Raw genomic sequence first — 24,033 nt, forward strand, 5'->3', positions numbered from 1 at the left:
AAGTAATGTCTCTGCTTTTTAATATGCTATCTAGGTTAGTCATGTTGAGCTTGAAGCTCAACATTCAGAAAACAAAGATCATGGCATCTGGTCCCATCACTTCATGGGAAATAGATGGGGAAACAGTGGAAACAGTGTCAGACTTTATTTTGGGGGGCTCCAAAATCACTGCGGTTGCTGATTGCACCCATGAAATTAAAAGACACTTACTCCTTGGAAGGAAAGTTATGACCAATGTAGATAGTATATTAAAAAGCAGAGACATTACTTTGCCTACAAAGGTCCGTCTAGTCAAGGCTATGGTTTTTCCCGTGGTTATGTATGGATGTGAGAGTTGGACTGTGAAGAAAGCTGATCGCCGAAGAATTGATGCTTTTGAACTGTGGTGCTGGAGAAGACTCTTGAGAGTCCCTTGGACTGCAAGGAGATCCAACCAGTCCATTCTAAAGGAGATCAATCCTGGGTATTCATTGGAAGGACTGATGCTAAAGCTGAAACTGCAATACTTTGGCCACCTCATGCAACGAGTTGACTCACTGGAAAAGACTCTGATGCTGGGAAGGATTGGGGGCGGGAGGAGAAGGGGATGACAGAGAATGAGATGGCTGGATGACATCACCGACTTGATGGACATGAGTTTGAGTGAACTCCGGGAGTTGGTGATAGACAGGGATGCCTGGCATGCTGTGGTTCAATGGGTCGCAAAGAGTCAGACACGACTGAGCGACTGAACTGAACTGAGGTTGGTCATAAGTTTCCTTCCAAGGAGTAAGCGTCTTTGAATTTCATGGCCGCAATCACCATCTGCAGTGATTTTAGAGCCCCCCCAAAATAAAGTCTGATACTGTTTCCACTGTTTCCCCATCTATTTCCCATGAAGTGATGGGACCAGATGCCATGCTTAGGCCTTTTCAAAGTTACCTCTCAGTGCTGGAGAGTGGTTTCTGGGAGGTCATGCTGAGAATCAGTGCTCAGCATGCAAGCCATGAGCTCCTCTTCCGCTGTAGTAAGAAACAATTCACACAACAGGAGAGAAGAGCGCGGGCAGGCTCTAGGTCCCTCGCATTTTCACTCTTCCTTCTCCCCCGTGCTTCTCAGGTCTTTATCTCAGCCTTTATAGCTCAGTAACCTAATGGTATTGCATTAATAAGTCTGGAGAGTCTTTATTTTGCCTCACTTTTTAACAGTTTTATTGAGTGCCTTTTACTTATGATGAAATTCACCTGTGCTAAATGGACAATTCAACAATTTTAATTGAATTTACCAAGTAATCCAGTTTTAGGACATTTTTATCATCCCTAAGAGATCCTTCATGGGTTAACCAATCTTAATGATGAGGTTACGATAAGGATAATAGTTACATTTATTCAGTGCTTACCATGATCTAAGCTCTATTTTAAGCAGTTTATTTGAACTGGCTCATTTGATCTTCACAGCGACCCACGAGGTAGGCACTCTCATGTCCCATATTACAGATAGAAAAACGGAGCCATTGGTCACATATATAGTCAAAGGCAGAACCAGCATTTGAATTCAAACATGCTGATTCCAAAGCTATTGATTGTAGCCATGATGTCATATTGCTTTTTAATATACTTTTAATACTGACTATTTGAGATGCAGGATTTAAAAAAAGCTATAACTGTCTGTGTTCTCTCTGTGTTCCTTGCTACTTTGTCAGTATGAAGTGAGAAATACAGCTTCAATGCAAAAACATCCATACGTTTCCATCCAATACATTTATCCATACATTTCCCGTAAGTAGCTGATATCAGAGATGCTGAGAAATTGTAATTTTATACAGAACAGAATGAAGTTGGAGTCTTGGCAGTTATCTGGTTAACAAAGTAGATCATTGAGACAAAAAAAGTTCTATTTGGTGATTTGAAAAGCTGGTATGGCTGTCCACGTTCATCAAATTAACAGGATAATTCCCATTTCTCTACTTTTTCTGTATCAACATGCTGAAACACAAATGGAAGTTTTTGCTCCAATGATATAAATTTAGTCAGTTGCAACATTCCCGGTCACTAGCCTAGAAAGACTGTTGGGGCTATTGGAAATGTTCCCAGAAATTCAGTTTGAATATGAGACAGTAGAAGAAGTCTAATTGTGGTATTTGCCTCTTTGTGAAATCAACTACTGACATTTTAATCCATGAAAAATCCAAAATCTACTTAGAGATATTTCTGGAAAGATACCATTTCAAATGAGCAGACCATTAAATAGGGCATATCATTTTCCATAACTCCTGCCTAACGTTAATTTAAGAAAAATTCAACTCATTCTTAGTGTGCTAAGGACTACCAGTAGAAGCTTTAGACTAGGGTATTTATTTTTATCAACAGTACTTTTTGGAGGTAGATAGAGGCAGTACTAGCTAAAAAGAATCTTCTTAACTCTAATTGTACAGACAAAAAATGCTAAACAAAAAGGCATCAATATAGCTCTTTTTCTGAGTAATCCTGTAGTGGTGGATACATATCATTGTGCACTTGTCCACAATTATAGAATGTACAACACCAAGCATGAACCCTAATGTAAACTGTGGACTTTGGGGGACAATGAAGTGTCAGTGTAGGTTCAACAATTGTAACAAATGTACCTCTGTGGTGGGGGATATAAAAAATGGGGGAAGCTGTGCAGGTGTGGGGTCGGGCTCTGGGCAAATACTGTGTGCTTTTTACTCAATTTTTCTGTGAACTTAAAACTGCTCTAAAAAGCAAAGTTTATTCATTTTAAAAGCTAACAATACACTGTTTAAAAAAAAAAACAAGACTATTAATGTATACTTTTCTATCTAGGATGGAATAGCAATAAATATTTATAAACATACAGGTAGTTTATTTCCTCTAAGATTATCAGAGCACTTTGGATATATATTCCTTGCCTTCTTCATTAAAGTTACTGAATCAGTCTGCTAGGTGGGCCCCAGCAGTACAGAGTGTTTACCATTTTAAGATGGGAGGGAGCAAGACCGACTCCCAGAGTTTTGCCTAATTTAAATGTTTTCCCTGAACACTTCTGATTCTGACCTGCTCTGTCTTCTGATTCCACTCAAACCGGAGCAGCCCTGGGTTGTCCTTTCTGACTTCCAGTTGTCCACTGCACATCCACTGATCATCTACTTTGGAATTGCCTGGGGCCATCTAAAATCCCTCACTGACTTCCTTTAGCTGCTCTGACCATCCCTGAGGCACCTCCCTCAGTGCCTAACACCACATCAAATGACCAAAACTCATAACTCTATTAACCAATTAAGTCATGTTTGGGAGGTAAACATACTGCCTAAAATATATGGAGTACTTACAAAGATAGGAGGAGTAATCAACTAATTTTAGATTATTTGCTCTTGCTTTTTAAGAAGATAACCTGGTCATAGATTCTCCTTTCTCAGAAAAATTGAAGATATAAAACAATTTATATTGTTTTATATAATATAAATTGTTTTATATCTTCAATTTTTCTAGATGTAGAGAGCGGTGTAGAGAGCGTTGTCCCCACCCACCAAGAGGAAACGTGTCGGAGTAATGCAAGTCCATTTTCTTTCAGCTGGTCTACAGATGCACAGCAACCAGCCAATCCTGCTGTCTCAAGGGTATCCGTACCTCAGTGTCAGTCACATTCAGCAGAAAAAATGACATTTAATGGAAAATAAATCAGGTTCTGATTTAAAATTTTAACGTTTAGATAGCTTATTTAAATTCTAAGACTGTTTTTAAAGACTGTATTATTTGTATATAAATATGAACTATAGTTTTTACTAGTATCACCAAATTGAGTGATACAAATTTCATCTATTTTATTACCCTATTTTTAAGGGAATTTTGTTTTGTTTAACCTTGATGAATTGTATAAAGAGAGAATTTAAGAATTACATTCTTTATTTTCTATTAGCTGTATTCATACTTTGGTTGCTTCAGACTTTATATATATTGTTCTTAAGAATTAGGAAAGACTTTCATGTGTTTTAAATTTGTCACTTCTATTCTTTACAGAACCTTGTAGTGCCAAAAACTTTTTAAAAGGTAAAAAAATAATAAAACCTCAAGATTGAAGATTTAGAATTTTTTTCTTTTACATTCTTGTATATTGAAAATATTCATACTTGAACGGAAATTTGCTTTTGTCTGTAGAATTGAAGTAATTCTATTTTAAGTTAATAAATCTTTTTGACAGGAAAAAAAAAATTAAAAAAAATAAAAAACAAACAAACAAACAAACAAAAAAAACAATTTATATTGTTTTAAAATATAACAGTATTTAGGGAAGACAAGGTTTGGCAAATTGCATCTACACTCTCCCAACAATGTTATATACACAAATTATATACATATTTCTCAAAGAATACTATATATGCCTACTTGATATCCAGGAAGAATGCTTGGATGGCATTGATCACATGTGATGGCATGATCACACACCTGGAGCCAGACATCTTGGAATGTGAAGTCAAGTGGGCCTTAGAGAGCATCACTATGAACAAAGCTAGTGGAGGTGATGGAATTCCAATTGAGTTATTTCAAATCCTGAAAGATGATGCTGTGAAAGTGCTGCACTCAATATGCCAGCAAATTTGGAAAACTCAACAGTGGCCACAGGACTGGAAAAGGTCAGTCTTCATTCCAATCCCAAAGAAAGGGAATGCCAAAGAATGCTCAAACTACCGCACAATTGCACTCATCTCACACACTAGTAAAGTCATGCTCAAAATTCTCCAAGCCAGGCTTCAGCAATATGTGAACTGTGAACTTCCAGATGTTCAAGCAGGTTTTAGAAAAGGCAGAGGAACCAGAGATCAAATTACCAACATCCACTGGATCATGGAGAAAGCAAGAGTTCCAGAAAAACATCTATTTCTGCTTTATTGACTATGCCAAAGCCTTTGACTGTGTGGATCACGATAAACTGTGGAACATTCTGAAAGAGATGGGAATCCCAGACCACCTGACCTGCCTCTTGAGAAACCTGTATGTAGGTCAGGAAGCAACAGTTAGAACTGGACATGGAGCAACAGACTGGTTCCAGATAGGAAAAGGAGTACATCAAGGTTGTATATTGTCACCCTGCTTATTTAACTTATATGCAGAGTACATCATGAGGAACGCTGGGCTGGAAGAAGCACAAGCTGGAATCAAGATTGCCGGGAGAAATATCAATAACCTCAGATATGCTGGATGGCATCACTGACTCGATGGACATGAGTTTGAGTGAACTCTGGGAGTTGGTGATGGACAGGGAGGCCTGGCGTGCTGTGATTCATGGGGTCGCAAAGAGTCTGACACGACTGAGAGACTGAACTGAACTGAAGAATGCTTGAAAAAATAATGAATACTATGAATTAGATGTAACTGCTTTGGGTTAATATAGAGAACTGCCCCTTTTAGATGGATAACATCATGCAGGAATATACATTGGCCTAAGAACTGCATGAAACACAGTGTTGAAATTCCATTCTTATTTATAAAATGAGTACTGCCATTTACTCAGAATATTAATGGTTTTAATGAAGATGCAACATTTTGCAAGCAAATAATTTCATGCATGAAAAGATAAACAGAATCCTAAGGAACAAATCAGTAATTTTTCTTAGTTTTAGATTCATGACAAGTGGAAGTTTTAATGTGTAGTTTGAAGAATTTATTTTGTTATTCAATAGTTACTTACAGTAATTATAGCTCCAAAGTTTAAGTTATATGGCATATGTTTATTTTGAAGTAAATGAATTGTAAGCATGGAATTACGAGGGCTCTTTAATTCTTGTTTTGAACACCATACCCAAAATGCCTGGAATATTGCTGTCAGCCCTGTAAGAGTTGGGCAATTACACTGTATCGTACAGACTGTTTCAGTTAGTTCAGTCACTCAGCTTGTCTGACTCTTTGTGACCCCATGAACTACAGCATGCCAGGCTACCCTGTCCATCACTAATTCATGGAGTTTAGGCCATATCTAAAAGATTTTTTTAAGACTTGTAAATTGATTTAGGATTTGAGTTACCTTTGTTACTTTTAATGAGTCATTTTGTAGTGAATCGTATTTCTCATGTCCAGTCTACCATGAAAATGATCAAAACCTCAAACTCAACACATTCCGTAGACCAGGGTTCTCAAGAGCAGTACGGTTGACATTGGGGCTGGATAGTCCTCTTCTGTGGGCTGTCCTGGGCACTGCAGGAGATTCAGAGGCATCCCTGGTCCCTATCTGCTAGGTCCAGTAGCAACCCTCAGTGATAACACTCAAAAACGGGGACAAAATTGCCCCAGTTAGGAACTACCCCCCATTCACTGTATATCTATCATATTATGAAATAGAATGAACCAAGCAATTGTAAAAACAAAGTTAAAACAAATGTTGAATACAAAAATATTCGAGGAAATGTCAAATAACCATCCAAATAATGGAATTGCCAAACTATATGGTTGATGTAGTTGTCATTACGGAAACCATTCATTAAATCAGCCTCTCACCTTAAAGAACATTTGACTGAAAACAGTAACTGCTAATGGATAAAAAGCATGGGGTCTTATTGGCTTTCCTAAAACACATCCACAAGCCTTTTTCTTTTCAAGAATCAGAGTGAAAGCACACTGTTTTTAAAAAGTTCAGTTTAACTTTTGTGTACCAGATGTCTGCCCTTCTCTTCCTGTGAATTGCCTTCTTCCCCTTTCAAGCGCTAGATCCGTAGCACTTCCCTTAGCTCTGCGTGGTGGGTAAGTCTCCATTGACTGGCTGCCTTTGAGTCTCATATCTCCTATACATATATACATAAGTAATTAAATTTGTTTTTCTCCTGTTAAAAAAAAGTACAGTTTTAAAAGTTTACATACAGGTTTGAGTGTACATTTTCTGAGAAACCTCATTAGCTTTTGGAGTCACTGATATAAATGGATTATTACAAATGTAGTTTCACTGCCCCAAAATGGTATGCTGTAAGGATATTGTAAAATATGGATTTTAAATATTATATGTGGGATATTTTCCTGTCATGTGTCCAGAGAGCTTTTTTGCCTAAATTTTGTGGAATGGGAAGTAGGCACTATAATTAAACTTCCTGAGGAGAGTTGGGTTACCTCTGAAGAAAAAGCAGCATCATTCTGCTTTAATATTAAAATCTGTTAAATAATTTGATTTGCTGTAATGTTTAGTTTCCACCCTATTCTTATTTCAGTATATGTTTAAATTATTTGTTTCAAGTTTAATGTCTCAAGTAACATTGAAGGATTTCTTAGAGACAAGACTCATTACATATATATTAATATAAAATATGTACATTTTGCTCAGAACTATTCAGAAGGCATTTCAAACAAAAAATCCTGAAACTACTTAATCTAGCATTAATATTAATTTACTTAATGGTTATAAAAATATATTATGCCAGAATTTTTCATAGCAAGTATGAAATGTGCAAAAGATATTAATAATGTAATGCTTCTTACAGAAAGTGAAATTAAAGGTTACAGAGTAGTAGAGATTACATAATTTCTTTGATGTGAGCATTATAAAGAACATTAACTGATTAGTGAAACAGATTAAATATCTAACTGGGTTATGCAGTTGTTGGACTACAGCAGAAATTGTTATATATAGTTCCATAAAATACAAGCAGTTGTAATCTTATGGATAATTAAAATATGAAGCTAATAAGCTATGGAAAATAAGATGCTATAGGAAATCTATAGCATCTTATATCATACTATTATATATTTAATATTTAAGTATAACATTGCATTTTTATGCCAAAAACTGCCTGAAATTTTCATTTTATGACAATAAATCTGCCTGAAGCAATTTTAGTGAATATGATATGATATAGCTTACTATGACTGGGTAATATTTTCTCTATGAATTAAGAGAACAATTCAGTAATGCTTTGCATTTTCAGACAGTTTCTCCTGCAGTTTTGTATAGCAGTTTTTGATATATTTTACCATAATAGCATCTCCCTTATGTAGCCTAAAATAAATAAAAACATTTCATGAGAAAAATATTCTGCATGCAGATACAATAAATAAATATGTACATATATAAAAAAGCGTGTACATATATGCTTGCACATACATACACATGATGCTCTACAAGGTTTTCATGTATTTGGTAATTACACTGTTATTTACTGTTTTACACTCCTTTGCTTCTCTTTTACCTAATATTTAAGGTAGGACTCTGCCCTTCCATATATAGTGATAAAAATAATGTCTGCATATCATCTTCCATATTAAAGACCTTTTCATAAGTTAATTTAGGGCATATTTAACATGATTCTGCACTCTTTCTGCCTGTTGATCTTTTCAGTAAATGATGAAAGCAATCACATGAACTTGCCATGAGAGGGGAAGTACTGTAATTTCCAGAAGGTAGCACAGGGATTGTATGTTTAGTGTGTTAAATTTACAAATGCTTTCCCAATCTGAAATAATTGCACAAAGAAAGTGTAATTCTTACTCTCACTCCCCAGAAAAGTCTGCTAGGAAGTGTCATAACCAAGACTCCCATCTGATTCTTCTTATTGCAAATCCAGTTCATGGTGGAATCTCTCCTAAATTCTGCCCCTATTCTGCCGTACCTGCAAGGGAACAAGAGACTCAGAATTACTCAAAAACCACATGGTAAAAGGGAGGAATGAACTGCCAATCCAGTCAGCTTTTCATTAGCTTGCTGGTATAGATTTGGGCTTCCCTGGTAGCTGAGTTGATAAAGACTCTGCCCGCAGTGCAGGAGACCCGGGTTCAGTCCCTGGGTCGGGAAAATCCCCTGGAGAAGGAAATGGCAAACCAGTCCCGTATCCTTGCTTGGAAAATCCCATGGACAGAGGAGTCTGGTAGGCTGCAGTTCATGGGATCACGAAGAGTGGGGCACAACTGAGCAACTAACACTTTCACTTTTCATAGATTTGGAGATGATGCAGAGAGCAAAACGTTCACCAGCAGCTTGACGTCAGCATGAAAAAATAAACTAGCTTGATCTGGAACAGCATGGGCACAGCCTGCTTACCGGAACTGGACTTGTCTATCTGGTACCATGAAGGTTTTCACTATTAGCTAAGTGCTCATAAAATGAACTTCTTTTCACGCTAACCAAACTAGAGTGACTGAAAAAAATTCAATCCCTATAAAACAGGAAGAGATGGAAAACTGAAATGTGATCTGGTTTACAAAAGCTTTTTTCCAGTGCCCCTGGAGGATCAGTTATTTTCATGGATAGAAGTTGATTTGGAAATGAAAGCACATGGAGTAAATATTACTGCAGAATAGCAGAATGGTGAGATACCTAAAATGCTTTCACTTCTCACAACATTGCACTGAATTTTTTTTACTCATTTGTTTAGTGTTAACTTAGTAAATTCTGTGTGCTTGGCAAATGTTGAGTACTGGGGATAGAAAAGTAAATAGGAATGTCCCTGCCCTCTAATAGTTCATAGTCTGGTATAGGAGATAGGTAACATAGAACAGTGCCAGCACAATGAGATACAGGCTGCAATAAGTGCATGATGCTGTAGTGAACTTACTGAGGCACAGAGAAGGGACCCTAGATCATAAGTGGCTTTAGGGAAGGCTTACCTTCTGACGGGAAGATGCTTCTTGTCTGAGACAATCACATTTATGCCTGTTGTTCAATCATAATTAGTTTTAGTACGTCCCTCACTTTTAGAAGTGTTCCAAGTTGGCCTATCAATTCAGTGACCATCTTATTACTAGAAAATAGGATAAGAACTCACATGGACTGTGAAGTGGAAAGGTATTCCAGGCAGAGGGAACTAGGGGAAGGAACAGAGGCGGGAGTTTGCTGGTTGTATGTCAGTAGTGACGAGATGTAGACGGGAGTGGTGTTAAAAACATTTAACACTGGCATGGCACTGGCACTGGCCATTTAGAGTTGGGCAACATCCATTAATAAGTGACATCACTGTTCATATCATGAAGGACCTTGTGTTCTGAACTAAGTAGTTGGAATTTGTCTTGAAAACCTTAGGGAGCATTGAAAGTGGAGGAGAAGAAAGACTAGTTTAGTATACTCAGGTCTGGCTTAGTCTAGCAGTGAACAGAAAGGTAAGGGACTAACTTTGAGAATCAGTTAGTCATGGATATTGTGCCAGGCATTTCCCCTAGCAGTTCTGGTCTTCACGACAATCCTGTCACAAGGCCACTGAAGTTCACAGAGACTATGCCTTCCTACATTCACAGCTCAGTCATGTCCGACTCTTTGTGACCCCATGAACCGCAGCACGCCAGGCCTCCCTGTCCATCACCAACTCCCGGAGTCCACCCAAACCCATGTCCATTGAGTCAGTGATGCCACCCAATTCATCTCAACTTCTGCCATCCCCTTCTCCTCCTGCCCTCAATCTTTCCCAGCATCAGGATCTTTTCCAATGAGTCAGCTCTTCACATCAGGTGGCCAAAGTATTGGAGTTTCAGCTTCAGCTTCAGTTCTTCCAATGAACACCCAGGACTGATCTCCTTTAGGATGAACTGGTTGGAATCTACTTGCAGCTATTGAGTGGCAAACATGAGTTTTGAACCCCGCTCTGAATTATTCAATTCTGTGGGGCTTCCCAGGTGGCACTGCTGCTGCTGCTGCTGCTGCTGCTAAGTCGCTTCAGTCGTGTCCAACTCTGTGCGATCCCATAGACGGCAGCCCACCAGGCTCCACTGTCCCTGGGATTCTCCAGGCAAGAACACTGGAGTGGTTTTGCCATTTCCATCTCCAGTGCATGAAAGTGAAAAGTGAAAGTGAAGTTGCTCAGTCATGTCCGACTCTTCGCCACCCCATGGACTGCAGCCTACGTAAAGAACCAGCCTGCCAATGCCAGTGCAGGAGCTGTAAGAGACAAATGTTTGATCCCTGGGTTGGGAAGATTCCCTGGAGAAGGAAATGGCAACCCACTCCAGTATTCATGCCTGGAGAATCCCATGGACAGAGGAGCCTGGTGGGCTACAAAGAGTAGCCATAGGGTTGCAAAGAGTCGGACACAACTGAAGTGACTTCAGTTCGGTTCAGTTGCTCAGTCATGTCCTACTCTTTGTGACCCCATGGACTGCAGCATGCCAGGCCTCCCTGTCGATCACCAACTCCTGGAGTTTAGAAGTGACTTAGCGTGCACGTAATCTTCCTAATACACTTTCTGCCTCTAGTAACTGTTCTGATCCCATTAGAACTGACTATGGAATAAAGTACAGACTTTACTTTAAAGTACAGTCTGTACTTTATTCCATTGTCATTAAGTGAGTATTGTCACTGAAATAATGAAGTCTGCTGTCCTGGTAGTTGTTGAATTGGTTTTGATATTCATTAATTTTATACTAACATTGGAATACCAGAAAGTTTCATGTTGATTGATCCTCTTCTAGTACTAGTACTAGTAAGTACTTTTCTGTCCTCAAACAGACCTGGAATTGAGCCTCTGCTCTACCCCTTCCACCTAATTGTTTAAGGCTCAGTTTCCTTTTCGGTCAAAGGACATGAATACTGCCTGCCTCATAGAGCTGTCATAAGGATTAAACGAGTGAATGCGTGTGTATACCTGGCACACGGTGAGTGTAAAGTAAGTGTTAGCTGCTGTCACTGTGAACAGGGCCTGGCACACAGCGGGTGCACAAGGAGCATTTGTTGAATGATTGAATGAATGAGTACCACAGTTTTGTCTGGGACTGTGTTAATTACCATTACATTTACTGTAACAGCAAGAGTATGCTAGATGGTGCACACCTAACAGTACCACGTGCTGACTGGTTTGCAATTTTTCAGCAAAAGAGCATCATATGGTGCCATTCAGAAAGTAAAACAAGGGAAACCAGTCTCTCCTCACCATGCAGTATAAATAAGGCTTTGAGTGAAAGCAGACTTGGAATTTCCAGCAACAAGACTTCCTGTTTTGGGTTAGACATAAGTTTCTGGCACTGTATTGTGCTATAAGAAGGATGTTGTCCAAAGAGAGGATGAACTATTTGGGAGAATGCTACCAAAAAAAAGAAAATTTAAATGGGAGTGGGAATATAACCTAGGGGGATAGTTAGAACTACTGTAAATATGAAGACAATAAGAAAACTCTATAAATACATGTAATGAATATGCCTTGGGAAGGGCACATCTTATGCATGAAGTCTTAAGCTAAAGCAAGGAAAATTATGTTATAATTTTCATAAGATATGATAAGTCAGCAGGGAAAGCTACATGGGATCATGGGTTAAATATCAAAGATGATGATATAAAAATAAATATACCTATATAGTATTTGAAATCTCAAAGTAAATTCAGAAATTCTTCTCCTTTTGATAAAACAAATGGATTGAGTAACTTCTTAAGTTCCTTAAAGTAAAAGACCCAGAGCTTTGTTTCCATTCCTAATGGACAGATTTACACTCAGTGACTTGAAAGATTTAATCCAGTTCTTTAAAATGTCAGCATGTTTTCATTCAGAAAATAGAAACTCTCTGGAGCCTGAAAAAAAAATATTATATATGATCTCAAAAGGGAAATGGAGTAGATCTAAACTGAACTTCTTATGTTTTTAATTGATCAGGTTTACGCTGAATATACCAAAATATATTTCAACACCTGTCATACCATTAGGAGATTTTAATGACCAGAAGTCTATTCCTGTAACATCATTGTTATGCTTAGTCTCAATGTTATTTTCTGAGTAATAATAATAGGGAAGTGAGAATCTCCATCTTAATAACTCTGTACCTTCCTATTTGTATTTTTATTTGGTTCCCTCACTTTTAATCTCAAAATTATTCAATAATTGTTTGACTTCAACTCTTTTTTAAAAAAGTTTTCATCCCACTCAATTGTCACCTAAGCAGTCTAAATACAACTTCTCTGTTAATCTTTTTCTACATCTGTCATTCAAGTCTCAGAACCTTCTCAGTGTTCTGAAATTCTAGTCTTACATTTTTCTTGTTTTGAACAGAGCATGTTCTTCCAGACCAGACATGTGTGAAAAATAGTCTCACCTTTTCCTCTATGTGTCAGATACTGAAGAATGTTCACTGTACTTTAAAAGGAATACTGGAAATAAAAGAGGCAACCCCCCAAAAAATGACTTTCGTACTTTTCATTCCAGGTCTATGCAGGATTTAGGTACTGTGGTAAATGAGGTGAGAACTGATATGGTGTGGACATAGTGACTTAGGTAAGGATTGCCAGTAAGTTTGAATGTACTCGAATTGTTCTCTTAGCCGATGGGTTCAGAAAACTTGTCTACAACATAAGTCAGAGGAATGTTCTGAACCAATCATTTGAAACTGCACTGAGTCTCAGTGACATGGTATAGTTTTACAGCTTTTTGCTTTATAGAAATTCAGAAATTACTTGGAAATTCATTTTAAAAGCAAGAGTCCTACATGGAATCAGAAATCATTGCTCCTGGTTTTCTGATATCAGACACTAGTGTCATGAATGAAGTGTGTTTTCATGATTTAGTTAAAGTTATTTCCACTAAGTGCACCAGGATGGATTTGGAGTGATAGCTAAGCTTCTATCCACACATTCTTTTCTTTCTTAAATAATGTATAATGAAAATGGATTTCTTTGTGTTTGGGAGTTTGGGATTAATGAAATTTTCTTGAACCTGGAGTGAAAGTGAAGTCACTCAGTTGTATCCGACTCTTTGCAACCCCATGGACTGTATGTAGCCTACCAGGCTCCTCTGTCCATGGGATTTTCAAGGCAAGTGTACTGGAGTGGGTTGCCATTTCCTTCTCCAGGGGATCTTCCCGACCCAGGGATTGAACCCGGGTTTCTGTCATTGTAGGCAGATGCTTTTGCCATCTGAGTGATAGTTTCATGATATTGAAAAATCTTGGTTCTTCTGTTTATTACTACTTGATAAATTTGTTTCTGTCACTGCACAGACATTTAAAATAGAACCAAATGACTCAATAATATAATGGAAGCATAATAAAAACAATAAAGACAGGATGAAATGTAGCATTAGTTAAGAGCTGTTACTTACTAACCTTGGGCCACACACCTGGTACTGTCTTGGTCCAGGTGTGCCGAAAAGGAGAACCCATCCATAATGAACACTTGCATGTTAACACTGGGAGTGCAAGTCCAGGGAATCCAAAGTGAGGGGGAAGGGACCACGGCATGCAGGTGGGAAGAACAAAACATGGTGTGCGCTTCCAAGCTGTAGTAGCTTTGCAGCAGACCACTGCTGGCTGTTGGGCCAAAAGGTCTTCTCTGAAGAGGCCACAGGGACTGCCATGGGTCGGTCCTCTCCACCGGGCAGTACCTACCCAACTCTTGAGGTGCATTACCAGCTCTTCTGCACAGACTCTGCGGGAGGCAGGGCCTCTTAATGTCAGCTGGTGTGGATTTGGGGCACCTCTAACTGTACTGTGGTGGCAGTAGCAATGGAGAGCCTGGGGACTTCTATTTCCATGAGAACTGTGAAATTGAAAGCCAGTGGCCAAGGCCTGAGGGTCAGGCAGGCTGTGCAGGCCTGGGGGACATGTGATTGGATCCATCACAGACAGGTTACTTAACTCCTCTGTGTCTTAGTTTTGTCATCTGTAATGGGATTAACAGTGGTCACCATATTACAGCTGTTCCAAAAATTAAATGGCTTAATATGTGGTTAGAAAGTGCCCATAGAGGTTAAAATTGTTTTGAATCATGATGGCATGACTATCTTGAGTGTGGAGCCATTAAGTGTGACTTTAAGTGTGCCACTTAAAATAATATAGAGTACATTTGAGTTAATAAATTTGGTGTGTTGCCTAAAAAAGCAAACAAACATTGCATTGTAGCCATACCGTTAACAGCAGATGGAGATAGTTGCTACCATGCCATTGGACCTTGGTGTAGGGCAGCATCTATGAGGATAGGATCAAGATAAATGCTTAGTACTGTTACTGAAAATGTCAGTTATTAAAGTTAACAACAGAAACATGATGCACAGTTCTTCCCCAAATAAATGTGTCACTAGGACAAAGATGAGAGTATAGATTCCGTTCCCAAACACAGCTCAGATTCTAAGTGGTGGGTCCAGTGTTGCACTTGTGGAGGTGATATTCTCTCTGTCCCCCTCCAGTGGCCAAGTCGTCAAGCTGCCACTCTGCCCAGATCATACTTCCTCTCCATGCCATTCAGATCTGCAGCAGAGTGTTTACCACTCAAGTTCAAGTGACAGGAGCCAGCCAAGAGGGGTCTGTCTTTCATGGCTCAGCTCTGTGTGCTCCGGGTTGTCAGGCACATCCATTCAAAGCCCCGGCGGTAGCTGTTCCCTTTTCTCTGGGTGTTGGCGGGCTGTGCTCTGCAGGCCTCCCTTCAGGGTCCGGGAGCACTTCCCAGGCCCCTGTGCACAGTGCCATTTCCACTCAGTCTGGCTCAGCGTGGCGGCAGACCGCCTCAGCCCCTCTCACATTGCCACGGTCAGCCTTGGAACTAGAAGATAAATAAACACACCCCCCCTCTCCAGTGTCTCCTGACCTTGTTCCTGGAGAATGGAGGATGCTTAGGAAGCTCGGAGCTCACCTCAGTCTATTTTTATTGGCTACACGTTACTCTGCCTGTGAACAGTGGTGACAGCTGTGCTCAGCGCCTGTTCCCACCCTTCACATTATGCTATAGCTTTCAAAAAGCTTTGCTCTACATGAAAGAGCAGAAGTCTTTGATTTCATTGACCAAACTTAAACTATTTCTTTCATTACCAAAAAAAAAGATGACTTTTAATCTCACATTGAGCCAAGTAATACAAAACTGGATATTTTATTTTGAGGATATTGCCCTGTCTTATAATGATTTATAGTCTTCTAAGAAATGTCACATTAACTCCCTGTTATAAACATTTCCATTTTTAGCTTCTTTAAAAAAAAAACAAACCCAAAGTATCCAATATTCCTCCAGAAAATACCCAGAAATATAAGGTTTTCACTTTTACAGGGGATACAATGCAATACTGTTCATGAATCCCATGAGGCCCCCCATTCTTCCCCAGCAGCAGTATTCTGGTTTTCTTCTAATGGTTTCCCTAAAAAGATTCTGTTTCCTCTACCAGTGCCAATGATTGATTTATACTTCATATTCTATCTTTGATTTTTCTTATGTTTAGTGGTTTTGGGAGCCTAATATTACTCATTTCTGCTCATCATTTACTATGTTCAGATGGTGTTGGATGTCTACTTTCACTTTTAAATAGAAGAAATAATAACTACCTAGTTTGAAAAGCTCTTTGGGATTATGGGTTTGGTTAATATCCTCTGAAAACAATTTTTAAAAACTGTAGTGGAAGATTATGAATGACTTTTTATGTGATTGCATCCCCTGGTGCTTTGAAATAAAAACACGAGAAAGAGTCTAAAGCACTTGGTCAGAAAGGCTAATCCTGAGTTGATGCCATTTACATTTAGATTTAAATAAGTCAGCCTATTTATTCCTTCAAACTTTGCTTCAGGTTTTAAATTGAGAATATACAGAAATTAAAAGTCCTAGGATGCTTAGATGTATTTTGAAAAGTTATAATACCTAAATTCAGCTGAATTCTAAAAATAATAGCTGTGACAAATACAAGGAGTAAGGAAATACAGTTAGTTATTTTTAATAAAAGAATATTATTGCAACAATTATGAATAAGGTTTATCTAATATGTGGTTCAGATGAAGTGAACTAGGGTCATTAGTGTAATAATGCAAATACTTTGCTTTTTAGACTTGGGGGCATGCAAATGAGCCACACACAAAGCATTGTGGATCTGATCCCCCACCTATTGTTTGTGATAGAGTTTAAAACAGTAGCCATAGAGTCTAATCCCTCCCTTTTAATGAGTGATGGAGTATACAGCAGTATGTCATAATGAAAAACTCTTCTACTAGAAATCTAGACTTTGATTCTATATTGGTTAGGACTGCCTAACCAATAAAAAGTCTGTTTCTTTAGTCATAACACCAGGGGTTCAGACATGACACCTTCGGGGACCTTTCCAAGACCGAAATTCTGGGACTGTATCCACTATAATTCAACTTCAGATGGCAACTAGATATAAACCCAAGACATGGATGGATTCTAAGAATGTTGCATCAGCACAAGACCTGTTGAGATCCCTGGAACCAGCTCCTGGACAGGGTGTGGTTGGGTGGAGCTGTAAAAAGTACAAGGATGATGTTAACCTGATGGGGGTCTTGCAGGGAGAGGGTGAGCTGGGGCACTGGAATCTTGGCTTATTTTTCTTCTTGGGCTCAAGAGTTTGTCCAAACACAAAGAGGAAGGACCAGGCTTGTTTTGACATACGTGTATCTTTGTTTGGTAACTTGGAATTCTTCAGAAAGAGGCCTTAAGTTAATTTACAGTGAGATCTCTTGATTCTTGGTCAATCTACATGTTTTTTAATTGAATAAAAATCTTGAGGAAGAACAGGTTCCAGAATTTAAGTATTGCTGTCTTGGCTATTTCTGTACCTTTTTTTTCTTTGTAAGAGCTTCTGCTCCTATTGTAATTCTGCTCCAGTTTTAATCTACTGTAAGACTATGAATTGTTCACATTCAAAAGCCTTCAAACCATTTTCTAAAAGCTGAATATTCTCCCTCCTCTCAAGTCACTGTCTTCTGTAGGAAGAGGATCTATGCTATCAAGCAAATACACTTTAATTTTTGTTAATTATACATTTCCTGAGGACTTTTTATGTGCTATCCCTAAGCCATAAGGACACTAAAGACTACCAAGATGTGTACTGTCTTCTGGTAGCTCACAGCCCTAGGGAGTTAATCCCCCAGTAGCAAAACCTTCCAGGAACCAGAGGGCTACCTTGGGGAGCCCAGAGGCTAGAGACAGCCCAACCCTGACTAAGGGGAACTGAAGGATCTAAGAAACATTTCAAGAGAAGGAAGACAGTCTGGACAAGGAGGTGTGGATGTATGTGACATGTACTGGCTCACGGGGAGTGGTTGTGGTGAGGCCAGACACTCTTACAGCAAAAAAATCAAGGTCATCTCTTTTTGCATCTCTACATTGCAGGTCTTCCAGAGATAAACTTTCAGAGGAATTGTGAAATCTTGATAGTGGTAGGGGAAGGAAGGGAGGATTTATTACAAGGAGTTTACTTTTGATTATGGAGGCTGAGAAGTCCCCAGATGTGTAGTCGGGAAGCTGGAGACCAGGAGTTTTTTGGGTTTTTTTCCTTCATTAAAAAATATTCAAACAATAACGAATGATACAGTTCCCATCCAAAAGCTGGCAGGCTTGAGACCCAGAAGAGCTGATGTTTCAGTTTGAGTCTGAAGGCAGGAAGCCAGGTGTTCAGGTCAAGCAGTCAGGCAGGAAGTTTTCCCTCTTATGCTCAGGAGTGTCAGCTTTTTTGTTCTATTCAGATATTCAACTGATTGGATGAGGCCCACTCACAGTAGGGAGGGCAATCTGCTTTATTCATTTTTACCAACTGAGATGTTAATTTTGTCCAAAGACCCTCATAGACACACCCAGAATATTTGTCCAAACATCTGGACATTGGTGGCCCTGCTAAACTGACACATAAAATTAACCGGCAAACCACCTCCCTGTCTTTTAAGGCTTACTTATAAAGCATCCAGGAATATTCTGCCAGCCTGATTACTAAATTGTCAGCTTACTGGGACTCTTGTTCTTGAAAGCCTCAGAAGAATCTGCCTGCAATGTGGATGACCTGGGTTCGATCCCTGGATTGGTAAGATCCCCTGGAGAAGGGAATGGCTACCCACTCCAGAATTCCATGGACTGTATAGTCCACGGGGTTGCAAAGAGTGGGACATGACTGAGCACCTTTCACTTTCACTTTCTGTACAGTATCTTAACATCATTGAGATATTGTCATCAGTCTTCTTTGATAATATATTGGCATTATTTTCAGAATTGATAGCTAACTCATCATTTATGGCTCAGAATATATTTATATTTATTTCGGCGGTTACATGCATGTCTTGTAAAACCAGGCTTCTTGGCTTTGAATCCCAGCCCTGCCTCTTAGTAGCTGTGTAACTTTGAGCATCTAGCTTTACTTCTCTCTGCCTTTGTGGGTAATAATAATAATACCTAACTCTTTGTTGTTGTGAAGATTAAATCACTTAATACATATCAGTTAATGCATGTAAAGATACAGGTAGGTTGTGTGTGCGTGCTAAGTCACTTTAATTGTGTCTGACTCTTTGCAACCCTATGGACTGTGGCCCACCAAGCTCCTCTGTCCATAGGTATTCTCCAGGCAAGAATACTCGTTACAGATACATAGAATGTACTTTAAAAAAAAATTAGTTTTTCCTTAAGCAACGTATCTTTTACTTAAAATGCTGTTTCAGCCTTGGCTCAATATTACTTAAGTGCTGATACTTTTTTGAGGAAAGAGTTCTTAGGAGCAGTAACTTGAATATATTCAATTAGCACACATTTTGGATAGACTAAAACCAAAACTTCAGAGCTTTAGTTGGCTTGAAAATGACAACAGATTTAGAAAATGAGTAAGAGAAGATGAAATAGAAAGTAACACATTTATAGAATATGCATAGGCAGTGGAGTGTTTGATTCACTTCACTACTTCTGTTCGGTTTAGTTTGCTACAGTCAGAGAAACTGTCCATATTTTAAATGATTCTTTGGCATCTTAACATTAAAAACATTTATAAACAAACCAACAGTGGGCGGGGGTGGAGAAATGCTAAATGATGCTCTTTGTTAGGTTTTGAGCTGGTAGAAGTGACAGGCGGATCCCGTGAGGCTAGACTACCTTGGGTTGAAGGCATTCACCTGACTGATGGAAAACCAACCGTGGGTAAGTCAATCCCCACGGATAGGACTCAGGGCTCCTAAGCCAGACGACAGAGCAACTAAAATGTCCAGATCTTCTTTTCTGGCTGTGCTATTTCTGATTTGTCCTGACAACCACATCTTTCAGTGAGTGATTTCAGATCTGTTTAGATACATCTATTCACATAGCATGAAATATAAATATTTTCAAGATGATGCGTGAGGAAATCTTTTTGGTTCTTGGAACTTAATGAGTGCCTCAAGTGTCCTTAGGGAGGTCTTTCTGTACAGCTCATGTTTATGTGGATCTTCAGGGCACCCAGTGCTGCTGACTACAGTTCAGAGCCAGTTCCAGAACTGAGGTGTGTCCATTTTGTCGCTAGCAACTCACAAGTGGTGGAATGCTGTGTCTATAGCATAATTATTCTCATGGTGTACAAGTATGTCCACAGTACTGCACCTTCTACCTCCGTCACTAACTCTATTCTGTCTTGAAAAATAATTCAAATTCCCATGTCTGAAATTAGTCTGGCAGTGAAAGTATATTCAGACTCAGCTCTTTGAAGCTAGCCGTATTAGTCCGTTTGATTATTTCCTTGGGAAAATTCTTCCTTTAACTAAAAGGGAAATGCTTTACCCATTTATCAAGTGACTAAAGATAGCACTTTTAAGCTGAGGATTAAGTCTGAATGGAGTGATTACTCTTTCAAAAACCCAAATAATGAAAAGTTTGTTGTTGATGTTGTTATTGTTGCTTGAACTCTTCTACAGTTTTGTACGTGAACTGCCCCTAGGAATTTTCTCCTCCCATCTTGCCCCTAACTTGTGAATTTGTATATGGATTTCTATGCATTTGTAATACTTACATTAATTCTATGTCTTTGAAAATCTTCGGAGAGGAAAATGTGCCCGTTGAGTCTGTATATTTGTATTGTTATCCATTGTTATTACCATTCTTATACATGCTTATAGTGTCACGTGCTCTTCTCAAGTATTATTATAAAGTTAAAATTTTTTAATCATAAGGCTATTGTGATAAGCCAGTTTTAGTCTATTATGAAAACTCTGCACTTTTTCATTTTTGAGAACCAAACTCAGAATGCGTTGAGCTGTGCCTTAGTATATTTTCCATTATTCTTTTCTTTCAGAAATCATGCCATCCATTTAATACTTCATTACAACTGAACTGCAATATGTATATATGTGGTACGCAGAATGAGCCATTTTGTTTTAAAACAGATTGCAGATGAAAGGAAACCATTCATTTCTTGCTTGCTTGCTGTAATTACTAGAGCACTAATTACTCCAAATCACTGACATCCAGGGTCAGGAAAGATGACAACAGAAGCATCAAAGAATAGACATGGTTCTCTTGCTGTGACAGATTTTCCATATTTCCAACCATAGTATTTTGTTATATGGCTACTGTTTTCCAGTTTGATAGTGAAAAAAACAAAAACAAAAAACACAAAAACCAACAGCAAACATGCACACAGTCAAGATTGCTGAATGTTTACTATTATTTCATTCGCAGTTTGACGGTGAGAACATGTATATGAGCATGACAGAGCCGAGCCAGGACTATGTGCCAGCCAGCCAGGTGGGTTAATTAATCTTCTCTGCCTTGTTTCAAATTGTAATTAAACAAATTCAAAGAGTTGCATTGCAAATGAGTAGCACGATCAGTAACTGCCGCAATCAGGAATAATCATAATTTATAAACAAAGCATTTAAGCCTTGTTTCCAGTTAATGAGATCGCGCTGATAAAACCCCAGAGTTGGCATTTGTTGAAAGATAATACCTTGTTTCCTCTCCAGAACGGCAAGCAGCTGTTTTGCCAGCATGATCTTTCCTAAACAGTTGTTTTACCTTTAGGAAATAAAGTCTTTACAGGTGCAGGTTATTTGAGCTTCTGACTGTAGATGAGTTAATCATTATAAGCTACACATGTCATAGATAGCTTTAATTATCAACTATTGGGGCATTTCAATAAAATGTTACATTGATCACCAGAATCCCATAGCCAGAGAGTGCTCTATGGCTGCTTTCAAGCCAAAACACGTGATGTTATGGAAACATTTCAAGGGCACGTCTGTATCCATTTCACTGGGAATGGTTGACAAGGTGTTTAATCATGAGAAGTGACAAGGAAAGTCCAATGAAAATGTAAATGGTTACATTTATAAAAGTGAATGTTTGGCTACTTATTTTTAGATACTTAAGACCAGGCCTTTTGATCCAGAGAGGATATTTGAAGCAGAATAGTAACTGCCCTCTGGGGCCACTATAACATGGTATGTAAGTAAAAATAAATAAATGAATAAATGAAAGTGAGGAAGAGTTCACAGGAGCATTTTGTGGACTTGAACATATTTTTTCTGGAAGAGTAAAAACCATGGTAGCCTGGAGTTTCATGTGTCAATAACTATAATGTAAACTCAAACATTGAAAACAGTTGTTTTCAGTGCCCACATATCCGCCCAAATACATTTGATAACTGAGAGGGGCAGGGAAATAGAGAACAGAAATAAAACTATTTTTCTTCATGGTGGTTGTCAGTGAATTAAATCTAATATATGTGTCAGGGGTAACTTCACGGGACTTTGAAATTTCTCTAAGAAAAAAATGTCTCGGGCTTAACTCAAAACAGAGGCAACCCTGCCTCTCCGTGAACTTTGCATTTAGAAGTTATTATGATCACTGCCTTCTCTGGTAGACATTCTAGAAACTATACAGTATTGTTCAGATGAGAAGGTCATCATTGGGTTCAAATACCCGATCTACATTTCCTTCCATTCAACAGAATCAATCACTTTCAGAATAACTTTGGAAGGTTGGGCTTCGTGTTTAGAATCATTACTTAAACCAAATTCATTCAACTCAGTAGCCTCCAAGATCCATAGGTAGTTCTGAATAGGACTGTTTGATTAAAAAATGAAAAATGTTACTATTAATTTTCTTCTAACCATCAATCCCAAAACTGTACTGACAAGTTTAGTATTACTATTAGATGAAAGCAACCTGGTATCATCTCTTAGGTGCCTTTAGGGTTTTGAAGTGTAAGGGCTAATTGAATTTGTTTGAAACAGTAGAAACACAAACTCAATAAATGATTGCTGTTATAAAGCAGCTGCTCCCTTTCGGAGAATCATTATGTCCGTCTTAAAGACTTTTGGATAAAGGATTGGAAATTCAAGGCAAATACATCATAACAACTTGGCTCTTTAGATTTTTAAATTCAAGTACCATGAATACTATTAATCCCTGACTAAAATCAAACAACATTATTTTTCTTAATATTTCAGTCCAGTTACCAAGAATGTTTTAAATACCAGTGATAATTTATGAAGGAGTAAGGAGTTCCAAATACTTTATGTGCATTGTAAATATATGACAGGTTTGTGTGCCAGAGGCAAACTATTTTTTAATAATGCAGCACATATGAAAATGCTTTTAAAATGTGCTATTGAAAAAATTCGACTAATGTGAGATAATACATACCATGGCAGGGAATAAGCTTCACAAATTGCATAAGTTGAATGACCTTTACTAAATTTTACCCTTAACATTCCTTTTGTTCACTGTAATATGGTGTGTTCAAGAATTCATTACCAGGTATTCTTTTAGGGAATTTTAATCAATTTACCCCTTTTGGCAGCAATAAATAAGACTTTAGTCATCTGCAGGGGAAAAAAGATATATAGTTTTGTTCCTTTACCTACACAATATACAATATCAAGTATCTGCATAGTTTAGTAATCCAAGCTTACTTAGTATCTCTCAACAATTGTAATTCCTGTTCAATTTTCAAATCGGTACATGCTTTGGGATTTACAGACTAAGTTGCTAAGTAGCAGCATATGGAACACTACTGCTCCTGTGATGTTGCTGCAAGCAAATAGCACAATTCTAAAGAAATGATTTTTATAGAAAGCCAGCACTGGAATGGCTCCAGAAATGGAAGTACACTGTAAAAATTAACGATATTCTTTTAGATAGTCCCAAAGGGCTCTCTGGCACTATCTACTGCATGAATTCTATACCTCGTAAGTCTAGTGTATACAAACCCTTAGAATTTTTTGCATATAATTTTGTAATTGATGGGCAGACTTTATATTGAATATACCACCCTATAATAAGCCTGACAAGTATGCAATAAAAACCCATGACATTTCCACTTCTGGGTTCATTCTTAAAATATTCACTGTTTTCTCCTATAATAGCCCTAAATATGCTGACCACTCAGTACTTCAAACACCATTTAACTTTTTCTTATCCTGGATAAAATTTGAACCACACAATGCAAGACTTCTT

The 24,033-nt window shown here is 38.3% G+C and overlaps 1 protein-coding gene across 4 annotated transcripts in view; it reads left to right on the top strand.

Annotated features, from left to right (window-relative positions):
- Positions 1–24,033, top strand: part of TOX (thymocyte selection associated high mobility group box) — a 330,347-nt gene that overhangs the window by 125,970 nt on the left and 180,344 nt on the right. For 2 of the 4 annotated variants that reach the window (XM_088844456.1, XM_055432473.2), the window contains exon 2: positions 21,253–21,318. The exons of 1 other annotated variant lie outside the window; for it this stretch is intronic. In XM_088844456.1, the coding sequence (XP_088700582.1) occupies positions 21,253–21,318 (66 nt within the window). Of the gene's footprint in view, positions 1–19,686; positions 19,744–21,252; positions 21,319–24,033 lie in introns of those variants that run through there. One more of the 4 variants, XM_088844458.1, reaches the window with a different exon arrangement.

Source organism: Moschus berezovskii, chromosome 16, assembly GCF_049115385.1.
Source record: "Moschus berezovskii isolate FMDL1 chromosome 16, NW_MosBer_1.0, whole genome shotgun sequence".
Lineage (NCBI taxonomy): Eukaryota > Metazoa > Chordata > Mammalia > Artiodactyla > Moschidae > Moschus > Moschus berezovskii.